General features: G+C 41.6%; 1 protein-coding gene across 1 annotated transcript in view; it reads right to left on the reverse strand.

Annotated features, from left to right (window-relative positions):
* Positions 1–13,310, reverse strand: part of PCSK5 (proprotein convertase subtilisin/kexin type 5) — a 371,370-nt gene that overhangs the window by 74,650 nt on the left and 283,410 nt on the right. The window contains exon 22 of the mRNA XM_075278157.1: positions 8,808–8,944. Coding sequence (XP_075134258.1) covers positions 8,808–8,944 — 137 coding nt within the window. The remainder of the gene's footprint in view (positions 1–8,807; positions 8,945–13,310) is intronic.

The raw sequence follows: 13,310 nt of genomic DNA on the forward strand, positions 1-13,310 counted from the left end.
AACCTATACTCAAAAGTCCTTGTCTATATTTCAGTAGTATTCTTGCAGTGTAGTATAGCACTGTTATTGAAATAATGTTTTCTTACTACTTTCACTGTACTTGAATTGCTTTAGCTATGCTGAGCTCTGTTCCCTAGCCTGAGTTTTCATAGTATGGCTCTTCTCCCTGTACAGCATCCTATATGTTCATATGACATTAGCACTCATGATTGAGTGAGAGGCTGACAGGTGTCAGAAGTCCGTCTACGTCACAAAGACCACAAGATGCTTCTTCTCAGCTCTTCTGCCTTCTGTTACATGTGGCAACGATGATTGACAATCAGTTTCACATGCTGTTATGCAAATGGAATAGACAACAGATGAAAATTATTGGCAATTATCAAGACATACTCAATAAAGAAGTGGTTCTACAGGTGGAGACCACATCTCAGTACCAATGCTTTCTGGCTGATGTTTTGGTCACTTTTGAATATTGGATGTGCTTTCACACTCATGGTAGCATGAGACAGGCTCTACAACCCACACAAGTGGCTCAGGTAGTGCAGCTCATCCAAGATGGCACATCAATGCAAGCTGTGGAAAGAAGGTTTGCTGTGTCTGTCAGCGTAGTGTCCAGACACTGGAGGTGCTACCAGGAGACAGGCCGGAACACCAGGGGACGTGGAGGGGCCGTAGGAGGGTAATAACCCAGCAGCAGGACCACTACCTCCGCCTTTGTGCAAGGACGAATAGGAGGAGCACTGCCAGAGTCCTGCAAAATGACCTTCAGCAGGCCACAACTGTGCATGTAAATGCACAAATGGTTATAAACCGACTCCATGAGGATGGTATGAGGGCCAGACATCCACAAATGGGGGTTGTGCTCACAGCCCAACAACGTGCAGGACGCTTGGCATTTGCCACAGAACTCCAGGATTGGAAACTTCGCCACTGGTACCCTGTGCTCTTCACAGATGAAAGCAAGTTCACATTGAGCATGTGACAGAATCTGGAGACGCCGTGGAGAGTGATCTGCTGCCTGCAACATCCTTCAGCATGGCCAGTTTGGCAGTGGGTCAGTAATGGTGTAGGGTGGCATTTCTTTGGAGGGCCGCACAGCCCTCCATGTGCTCACCAGAGGTAGTCTGACTGCCATTAGGTACCAAGATGAGATCCTCAGACCCCTTGTGAAACCATATGCTGGTGAAGTTGGCCCTGGGTTCCTCCTAATGCAGGACAATGCCAGACCTCATGTGGCTGGAGTGTCTCAGCAATTTCTGAATACTTTAATTGTTAGAATCCACGCTGTGTAGTGAATCACTAAGTAGCCAGAGTATTTTCTTTTAATCCTCTGGCTACTTAGTCCCCCCTGGTGTCCACTTACCTGCAGAGATGGCTGCTCCGGTGTTCTTCTTTGCCTCACTGCCACTCCACGCTGCTCTTCTCGCCTCGCTGCCCCCTGCCTCCCAGATTAGGAGAGTTTGGGTGTCTCCTCGCCCTGTACCCGCCCACACTCTCCTAAACCACAAGCCCCGTCTTCCTAGCTCTTTAAACACTAACCTGGGAGGCTGCGGCAGCGAGGCTAGAAGAGCAGCGTGGTGCAGCAGCGAGGCGAAGAAGAAGGAGAACACCGGAGCAGCCATCTCTGGAGGTAAGTAGCTACTACAGATGTTAGTTTAGTCCCCCATTAGAATGAATGGAGGCAGCCGGCGCGCAGGGGGTTAAGGCTGTGTGCCAGCTGCTTCCATTCATTCCGATGGAATCGCAGCGGAGCCTTCACACTGAGTATACACTCCACTCAGAATGAGCGGAGCGTATACTCAGTGTGAAGGCTAAGCAAAGCATTGTGGGAAATAGTACCGATCTCGATCCCACTAAACACGATCGCTCAACCCTAGTCTCACTATATCCAGAAATGTCACGTTTCACCACAGACTGTCCAGGAGTTGGCAGATGCTTTAGTCCAGGTCTGGGAAGAGATCCCTCAGGAGACCATCCGCAACCTCATCAGGAGCATGCCCAGGCATTGTAGGGAGGTCATACAGGCACGTGGAGGCCCCACACACTACTGAGCCTCATTTTGACATATTTTAAGGACATTACATCAAAGTTGATCAGCCTGTAGTGTGTTTTTCCACTTTAATTTTGGGGGTGACTCCAAATCCAGGCCTCCATTGGTTAATAAATTTGATTTCCATTGATGATTTTTTATGTGATTTTGTTGTTATCACACTCAACTTTGTACAGAACAAAGTATTCAACGAGAAGATTTTATTCATTCAGATCTAGGATGTGTTATTTGAGTGATCCCTGTTTTTTTTATATATATATATATATATATATATATATATATATATATATATATATATATATATGTATACACCAATTGGGACCACTTGAGAAAGGTCCCAGTGTGGACTGATACGTGGTGTACTGCTTTTTCCAATTAAAGGACATTTTTCCATCCATACAAGTTGCTGACAGACTGGATTGTTTTTTCTATTGTAAACCCTTTTGCCTGGAGAGGGGTTTCTGCCGTGCAATTGGACGATTACCCAGATTTTCTGGTGCTGCTACAATTGTTTTTCTTTAATATATATATATATATATATATATATATATATATATATATATATATAAAATTTTTGAAGTGGAGAGGTGTATAGTGTGGGAGAACCATTATTTTTCCCCAAGACTGTTGCAGTATGCACAGGCGTTTAGCTTGTAGGTCCCGGACTGGAGTAAAGTTCGGGCCAGTCCTGCAGGGCAATCCATTCCAGGCTTGGAAACAGAACAGCAGAGCTCTGTAAGTGGCACAGGTGTGCTGGTTAGTGATAGAGAGAGAGGAGAGAGACTGAAACACTGACACAGTTAACCAGCCTGAGAAAGCTCTGCCAAAAAAGGACGCTGTTAAAGTGCTGGGTATGTGTACCCCTTGTTTACTTGTAAACCCTGTTTGTTAGGAGGTCAGCAGTAGGCTGACCCCCTGGTTAGTGAGGGAAGAACTCGTTTAGTAAGCCGCCGGACAGGCGTAGGTCGTTATTTGCATTTGTTTGTTTTGACACGCTGAGCTGCTGAGCAGCACTACCTGTACCTTTAATAAATATATATATATATATATATATATATATATATATATATATATATATATATACATACACTCACCGGCCACTTTATTAGGTACACCTGTCCAACTGCTCGTTAACACTTAATTTCTAATCAGCCAATCACATGGCGGCAACTCAGTGCATTTAGGCATGTAGACATGGTCAAGACAATCTCCTGCAGTTCAAACCGAGCATCAGTATGGGGAAGAAAGGTGATTTGAGTACCTTTGAACGTGGCATGGTTGTTGGTGCCAGAAGGGCTGGTCTGAGTATTTCAGAAACTGCTGATCTACTGGGATTTTCACGCACAACCATCTCTAGGGTTTACAGAGAATGGTCCAAAAAAGAAAAAACATCCAGTGAGCGGCAGTTCTGTGGGCGGAAATGCGTTGTTGATGCCAGAGGTCAGAGGAGAATGGCCAGACTGGTTCGAGCTGATAGAAAGGCAACAGTGACACAAATAGCCACCCGTTACAACCAAGGTAGCCAGAAGAGCATCTCTGAACGCACAGTATGTCAAACTTTGAGGCAGATGGGCTACAGCAGCAGAAGACCACACCGGGTGCCACTCCTTTCAGCTAAGAACAGGAAACTGAGGCTACAATTTGCACAAGCTCATCGAAATTGGACAATTGAAGATTGGAAAAACGTTGCCTGGTCTGATGAGTCTCGATTTCTGCTGCGACATTCGGATGGTAGGGTCAGAATTTGGCGTCAACAACATGAAAGCATGGATCCATCCTGCCTTGTATCAACGGTTCAGGCTGGTGGTGGTGGTGTCATGGTGTGGGGAATATTTTCTTGGCACTCTTTGGGCCCCTTGGTACCAATTGAGCATTGTTGCAACGCCAAAGCCTACCTGAGTATTGTTGCTGACCATGTCCATCCCTTTATGACCACAATGTACCCAACATCTGATGGCTACTTTCAGCAGGATAATGCGCCATGTCATAAAGCTGGAATCATCTCAGACTGGTTTCTTGAACATGACAATGAGTTCACTGTACTCCAATGGCCTCCACAGTCACCAGATCTCAATCCAATAGAGAATCTTTGGGATGTGGTGGAACGGGAGATTCGCATCATGGATGTGCAGCCGACAAATCTGCGGCAACTGTGTGATGCCATCATGTCAATATGGACCAAAATCTCTGAGGTGCCTCCAGCACCTTGTTGAATCTATGCCACGAAGAATTGAGGCAGTTCTGAAGGCAAAAGGGGGTCCAACCCGTTACTAGCATGGTGTACCTAATAAAGTGGCCGGTGAGTATATATATATATATATATATATATATATATATATATATATATATATATAGTAATGGTTATGCTACGCAAATGCAGTATGCATTAAAAAAAAATAATTCAGATCTGTTATTGGATTCAAGTTATTTCTATAGGACTATAGACTCATGTCAGATTGCACCATCTCTGTCACACTTGGTTGGGTTCATTTGTTATTGGCGTACTGTAGATCAGCTGGAGATCAAATACTCATAGTCATTATCGTGATATTGCTACTACGATGATTTGCTAATATGCTATTACAACACTGTCCAGACGGTGGCACTATTGTAGCATCACTTACAACATAAGTTACAGATTTCAGAGAACATTATGATGGACTCATTATACCCTTGTTCCAGTATCCTAGAAAGATGTACCACACCATCCTTCATTACATTCTATGCACAAAAACTATGTTTTGCATATTGTCTATATTAACAAATGTCAAAATAATATTAGAGAAAAGTTTTTGGTGGTTCCCTTTTCAATATAAGAATGAGAAAACGTCTTGCGCAAACGTTGCCAATTCCACCTCTGCAAATAACAGAACATTTATCATCCAGCTTGCCAGATTTCTGAACATAAGAATACCTGTCACAGGAGAACTGTATTGTAAGATGAAAGGATTTTACATTCTGTCATGTCAAATATAGTTTACAATGGCAGAAAGGAAAAATCTATAAATCCATAATATACACTCACCGGCCACTTTATTAGGTACACCTGTCCAACTGCTCGTTAACACTTAATTTCTAATCAGCCAATCACATGGCGGCAACTCAGTGCATTTAGGCATGTAGACATGGTCAAGACAATCTCCTGCAGTTCAAACCGAGCATCAGTATGGGAAAGAAAGGTGATTTGAGTGTCTTTGAACGTGGCATGGTTGTTGGTGCCAGAAGGGCTGGTCTGAGTATTTCAGAAACTGCTGATCTACTGGGATTTTCACGCACAACCATCTCTAGGGTTTACAGAGAATGGTCCAAAAAAGAAAAAACATCCAGTGAGCGGCAGTTCTGTGGGCGGAAATGCGTTGTTGATGCCAGAGGTCAGAGGAGAATGGCCAGACGGGTTCGAGCTGATAGAAAGGCAACAGTGACTCAAATAGCCACCCGTTACAACCAAGGTAGCCAGAAGAGCATCTCTGAACGCACAGTACGTCGAACTTTGAGGCAGATGGGCTACAGCAGCAGAAGACCACACCGGGTGCCACTTCTTTCAGCTAAGAACAGGAAACTGAAGCTACAATTTGCACAAGCTCATCGAAATTGGACAATTGAAGATTGGAAAAACGTTGCCTGGTCTGATGAGTCTCGATTTCTGCTGCGACATTCGGATGGTAGGGTCAGAATTTGGCGTCAACAACATGAAAGCATGGATCCATCCTGCCTTGTATCAACGGTTCAGGCTGGTGGTGGTGGTGTCATGGTGTGGGGAATATTTTCTTGGCACTCTTTGGGCCCCTTGGTACCAATTGAGCATCGTTGCAACGCCAAAGCCTACCTGAGTATTGTTGCTGACCATGTCCATCCCTTTATGCCCACAATGTACCCAACATCTGATGGCTACTTTCAGCAGGATAATGCGCCATGTCATAAAGCTGGAATCATCTCAGACTGGTTTCTTGACAATGAGTTCACTGTACTCCAATGGCCTCCACAGTCACCAGATCTCAATCCAATAGAGCATCTTTGGGATGTGGTGAACGGGAGATTCGCATCATGGATGTGCAGCCGACAAATCTGCGGCAACTGTGTGATGCCATCATGTCAATATGGACCAAAATCTCTGAGGAATGCTTCCAGCACCTTGTTGAATCTATGCCACGAAGAATTGAGGCAGTTCTGAAGGCAAAAGGGGGTCCAACCCAGTTACTAGCATGGTGTACCTAATAAAGTGGCCGGTGAGTGTATATGAAGCATTTATTGGGGAGTGTGGGAAGGGGTTTCTTCGAATTCCCTTTTCACATGGTTACTATAGCTGTGTTCCACTATGTGTATTAAGACTACTAGAAAAATCAATTCTTAGTTGACAGCATAATGTAATAGTTCCTTAGCACATCCTGTAGAAACTGAAAAATCAGACATCAGGTAGTGGTCTGGCATCTGAGGGTCTCACATAAACCCATACTCACCCATACGTGTGGACTTTATAAGGGTATTTCAGACAAAAACCATTTGTGAACTATATACTGAAGAGGTGATAAGTGCTAAAATGGTGAGAGTCCTACTGAGAGTCCACCTTGGCTACATGGAGTTGAAATGGAGGGGCAGTTGAGCATATGCTATTCCACTGCATCATCATCTAGTGCACTGACAGGAATGTGCCTTTAACTATTTATGCTCAGCTGTTTCGGTCAGTACCATAGAATTTGAGTAGAGCATATTTTCTACCAGTACTCTACTTAAAGGGGTATTCCCAACTTGCCTGTTCACCACTATGCATGCTGTGTGCTCTGTTCACTTCCTGGTTTTCTTGGTAAATTGGTGGGTGGGTTTTCACTTGCTATCTCACATGTTTGCAGTCAGTAATGAGGGATGGTTGTAAATAAATTAGCACAGTATCACTGGAAGATGCACAATATGAAGCTGATGTAGCAGAGCTGGATTTGATAGGTGATGTGGTCCTGTAGCATGTAAGTTTGGGATTCTCAAGTCAACTTGCAATACACTCACTTTTAGGTCTGTGTTTAATGGACTCCCTGTCTCAGCCGTTATCAGCAAAATTCAATTAGCCGACTGATAACTGGGAGAGGAAGATAAACGGCTCAGAAATACAAGCACGGGGCACTCAGCTCCCCCTCCCTCTCTCTTGAGAGCAGGGAGCTACGTCACTTGTCCTGGGTGGAGAAATAAGACCATCCCCAGGTCCATGGAAACACAGTGTAAACAATGAAGTGAAGAATCTCAGATAGCAGCTAAACAAAGCAGTTTTGCTTAAGCAATGTATTTAGGAAAAGTCTTAAATCCACATAAGCTAGCAGTATAGATAGGATCCTTGAGATGGGACAATCCCTTTAAGCTAGGTAAGAGTCCTAACAGTGGGACTCCAACCAATCTTGCATTTATCATCTATGTAGTGGATAGGTCAAAAATGCTTTTGTTTGAAATATATAATCCTCTCATTGGATTGGAAGCCATTGATCTAGTATCTATCACCCATACAGTATACAGATACTGACTGATAACAATGGAAGCTGAGCTGCCATAATGGTGCCCGTCCGCTCTACAGCGCATGCTTCTGGATCTGTGTACTGTATAGTACCGGAACACCCTCCAAATATCTGATAGGGAGGGTTTGGCTGTTGGTTCCCTACCAATCAAATATTTATGGTCTATCCCAAGGAGAGAACAGATGAATAATAGCTATATTACATGTAATCTTCCAAGGGCCAGGGTGGGCTGAATAAAAATAAAAATCCCTTATTGGTCAGGAGTACAGAAAGCATTAAAGGATGGATTTCATTTAGTGTTTTCCACTCCACAAATAGTATAGTATATTATGTAAACAGCAAAAAAAATTGTAATCGTTATGCTGGACTATACATATTGTTAAAAAAAAGTTTAAAAAATTGGTAACACCCCATTCTTATCCACCCTTAGCTTATTACATCCATGGGTAAAATTGCTATTGTATCGTTCATCGTGCCGCCCAAACCACAGATTGCAGAGACATTAAAAAGTCACATGAACCCCCAAAGCAATGAAAATTACAGCTTGTTCACAAAATATGCCCTCATGTTGGAAAAAGATGTGGCTTTCAGAATATGGTGACACAAAAAGAAATGACTATTATATTAACAAGCTCTATATGGATATACACAATGGAGCAGAACACACATTTCTCATCAGGCCTCAACCATCTTACACCAGCACTGCCAGGTCATCTTAGTGCAGATCTCTGGATGGTCAACCATTGTCCTAAGGGTAAGGGTACAGTTTGTGACACTTATGTCAATGGAAAGATGGATGCACTGAAATTTGCTCTCATTGTATAGTTATAATATCCACTATAACATGTTCTGACAATATATTACAGCTATAAGTAGTCATCTCCGCTGGGAACGTCTGAGTACCAGTATTTATTCCACACTGAGCATTCCATTTAATGACTTTTTTTTGCACTTAAAAATCAATATTTCGATTTTACTTCACAAGTCAAGCAGTGCATTGGTGACTTTTTATGTCAACAGCAAAATCTCCCACTCTTTATGTTTGTGCTGTTTATTTCAGAAGTATAATCCTATTGCCCTATAGAGCTTGTAATTTTCCGCTCAAACCAAGACTCAGGAGGCTGGTATCATTTGTCCAGTCACTTAACGCTGACATGAAAATTGAAATTCTTATTTATCCCCAAGCCCTGCTCAACCCTCTCTATTGAGATGTAATTGTTTGTGAAAACATTTACAACTCCACTGTGTTTTAGAGGACTTACCAATGCCACAGGATGTACATGTGTCAGCCTCGCTTCCATTGCACGTAAGACAAGAATGGTGACACATATGACACTGTCTGTTTAATTCATATTTTCCGACAGGACAGGTTAATACACACTGTCCATCATCCAAAAGCCTGAATCAGATAAAGAGAAAAAAAAAATGTAATAATGTCACTTCCAAGAATTCATTTCACATCTATCATCTATCTATCTATCTATCTATCTATCTATCTATCTATCTATCTATCTATCTATCTATCTCTCTGTTATCTATCTATCTCTCTGTTATCTATCTATCTATCTCTCTATTATCTATCTCTCTATTATCTATCTATCTATCTATCTCTCTATTATCTATCTCTCTATTATCTATCTCTCTATCTATCTATCTATCTATCTATCCATCTATCTATCTATCTCTCAGCTAGCGAAGTTGGAAAAAGTCAGGAATTGCACCCACATTGTTGATGGTGAATTATACCATACTATTATAAACTGCAACATAACTATTTTTACTTGAGCAGAAACCAAAGAATGCATAGTAATGTCAAATATCTGATCTTCTGTACCAAGGGAGAACTCATATAGTACAGCTAGGCAGCAGAAAGTTTTTTTGTTTCTTTTTTCCCCACAAAAAGAAATAAAAAGTAAACAAGTCAAACCGGGGTAAAATGTCAAATAAGGGTGGAACACAGGTTAATTTTTCATATAGTGCCCATAAAACACATAGGGATAGGGGCCACACGGTGGCTCAGTGGTTAGCACTGCAGCCTTACAGCGCTGGAGTCCTAATGTTCAAATCCTGCCAAGGGCAAAAAAACATCTGCAAGGAGTTTGTATGTTCTTCCCATTTTTGCCCCCCATCCCATATTCCAAGAAAGATATACTGATGGGGGGGGAAGTACATTACGTGGGGCTCACAATCAACATAAAAAAAAACGCATAGGGATTGTTTACCAGAAATGAGTAGGAGCTGCATTCCTCCTTGCACATTAAACAAACACATTTTTATGCTGCTACCAAGGAGAGCTAATACTAATATTTTAAGTTGAACTAAGCGCAATACAGTATACATTGAAACCTCCCCAAATGACCAAATCTTTTAGAAGACCATCCCCTTGTCCCAACCAGATTCCCTGTGACAGAATTTTCTAGTTCTTCCATGTATTATGAATATTTACCACCATTCATGTTAAGACAAACCTGCCTAGAAGAACTTTTTTGTTTTGCAATTTTGGTGTATTTATTACTTGCTCCTGTTTCCTCCTCTTACCAGCCCAGCCAACACTTTTCACTTGGGAGGAGCTGCATGCCACTGAGAGACGTGAATTTATTCCTAGCTTTTAATAAGATATTAAGCAGTAAAGCTAGAATGGAGGAATGCATATCACATACACCAGTTACTGCAGCACATCATTTGGAAGAACAGATATTCCTGTGATGATGGTTTTAGACAAACTGTGGCCCTGGGCAAAATTAATTGTGGGGCCTCAAATACTGACCCTTGGTTCACATCTGCGTTTGGTAATCCATTCGGGGAGTTTGCATGGGGACCCCTGGACTACCGAATGCATTTAAAATTTTAGAAGGGTTTCTAGCCCTTAAAGGATCCGGAATGATTTATAAATTAAAGCATAACTTTTATTGGAAAGGAATCAAAACTCTGTATAAAAATTCATATGCAGAGGTTAGTAGGCCATGGCCACGACTAAGGGGTAGTTTGACCCTGAAACGCGTAGGCTTGTTCCCTACTAACCTCTGCACATGGATTTTTATACGGAGTTTTGATTCCTTTCCAATAAAAGTTATGTTTTAATTTACAACTCATTCCGGATCCTTTGAGTGCTGGAAACCCTTCTACAATTTTGCTTGCACTGTCTCTGCCGTGGGAGATCATCCCTGCACCTAAGTTCACGGATCCCAGATGAATTTATACACACACCAGCGGCACTGTGAGTGAATATATCTCCTTCTATATTTTTTTCAAAACTTATTCTTTTGATTATTTTGATTCATAACAATCTGGGGACTGTTTACACATTTTTTGTTTACCAAACGCATTTGCAAGCGGTGTGCAGTGAAAGCACACAGATCCCCATAGACTATAATGGGGTCCGTGTGCTTGCCGCGAGATCTCTGCACGGGTCATGCGGACAGAAAAGTAGATTGTGAAGTACTTTCCTGTCCGCATGTTCCCTGCAGAGATCTCACGGCAAGCACACGGACCCCATTATAGTATATGGGGATCTGTGTGCTTTCTCTGCACACCACTTGTAAATGTGTTCGGTAGTCTGTTCGGGGGGTCCCCATGCGGACTCCCCCAAACAGAACACCAACACAGATGTGAAGGAGAGAACAGCACATTATTCAGTGAATTCAGAAGGCAGCTTCAGCACTTTAAGTGGCAGCCCCTTTAATGATACACCCTTATGCCCCCAAAACAGTAATTAACATAAATAATAGTTCTTAAAAATAACACCACCCCTTATAAAGAAAAGCCCCTTTTACAACACTCCCTTATAAAGTTTCCCTCTTATAAATAAAAGCTCCCCTTTATAATAGCCACCTCATATATATAATTTCCTCCATATTATAAGCCTCATATAAATAACCTTATACATGATAGTCCCCTTCATAATACCACCTTATATAAATTACCCCCTTATAAATAATAGTTCCCCCTTTATATATTAGTTCTTACCATATAAATATTTGTTCATCCCTTATTTATAATCGTTTTAACCTTATAATAGCCTTCTTTATTTATTTTAGTTTTTCCTTTGGCTATTATAAGGGGGAACTATTATTTATAAGGGAGGGCTATTAAAATGGGGAATTTGTACTTGTAAAGGTGCTTTTATTTATGAGGAAGGAACTATAACATATAAGAGGGCTATTATAGGGGGGGGGGCAATTATACACAATATTCCCCCTTATATGCAATAGTTTATTTCTTATATTAACCCCTTTAAAATAATAGTTTCCCCTTATATATAGTAGCCCCCTTATATTTAAAAGTTCTTCCACTATAAATAATAGCCCCCCTTATAAATAATTGTTTGCTCCCTTACCAGATCCCCTTTGCCTTTCCTGAATACAATAAATCTTTTACTTACCATACCGCGATCCCACGATTAATGGAAGAGCCGAAGTCTCTCCCTGCAGGACTGGTGCAGATAGTGCGGTGCAGCGATGCCATCCCACGACGTGCACTACGACATCCTGTGCGTTAATGTCAGTCTATGGCAGAGGGACTTTTCAGCTTCCTGCTCTGTCACAGGCTGAAACAGTATCGGTGTGCTGTCTGCACCCCCTCACCCTCACCCCTAACTCCGGCCCTGGTAGTGTGAGCCAGACATGAGAACTTCATTGTGATATTTTCCTTTCCTATAAAGACCCCTGTACACACCCCAATGTTGTAGAATATATTGTGTGAGAGGATGAAGATTTAGGCCAATTAATTAGTGATTAAAGGAAACCTGTCATATTGAAAATTCTGTTTAATCTTTAGACAGAATTTTATAGAGCGGAAGGAACTAAACAGGTTGATGTCTAGTTTTGTGGGAAAAGATTCAGTATAACTTGTCATTTATCTATTGAACTATTTGCTTTTTTTGCTATAAAGTCAAGGTGGCGGTCTTGTCAGTGATTGACAGCTATCTCTGTATGCACAGTTATAGAGGGCCGCCTCCTTGACTTCTCAATATAGAAAGAGCAGGGATTCACAAACCTATACATCAATCTGCTCAGCTACTCCTGCACTGCAGATTACACTGCATTATCCATGTGACAGTTTCCCCTTTAATAAAGGACTCCCTTATCCATTGAAAAAGATCGTCTGCAGCAATTCTGACCAAATAGTACATTATAGTCTGCCGGTGGAGACCAGTAAGTCACACATTCCTTGATGGCTAATATTATAATATTAATGGGACAACTGAAAAGATATGCGTAAGTTCACAGCAGCATCCATCGTGTTCTTCGTATTCTTTCTTTAGATCTCATACTGATGAAATTGTCAACAGCTCTATCATATGTCTACATGACATGATGAAAAACAATTCATTCATGTCTATCAATTGTGACAATCTCTGGTAACCCAATAAAAAATTAAGTTTTAATTTTTGTAAGAAAACACTCCATGCATTGTCAGTAATTCTAATAGTGACTGAATTCTCATATATCTCATTAGAAGCCTGAACATCACATTCTGTTCAGTTACTTCGAAGAACGGTGTTGCTGTTACACGCCATAGAACGTGAGCTCTCAGTCACAGACCCTATTTCCTTACCCAGGCTACCCTTGTAAAATAAAAACAAAAAACAAAGCGTGCTTAATATAACGGAAAAGACTGTGAAATTGATTCTTCCTAGCTGCTGGTAGCTACTGTTTTTTTGTGGTTGCTCCTGTATTCCTAGCAGACTCTTGAAGTATTTGTAAGAAGCCAGGTTATATATGGGCACATACATTAACAAGGAAAAAATGTCATGTAGGTTCAGT

This window comes from Leptodactylus fuscus, chromosome 1 (assembly GCF_031893055.1).
Source record: "Leptodactylus fuscus isolate aLepFus1 chromosome 1, aLepFus1.hap2, whole genome shotgun sequence".
NCBI classification, from domain to species: Eukaryota; Metazoa; Chordata; class Amphibia; order Anura; family Leptodactylidae; genus Leptodactylus; species Leptodactylus fuscus.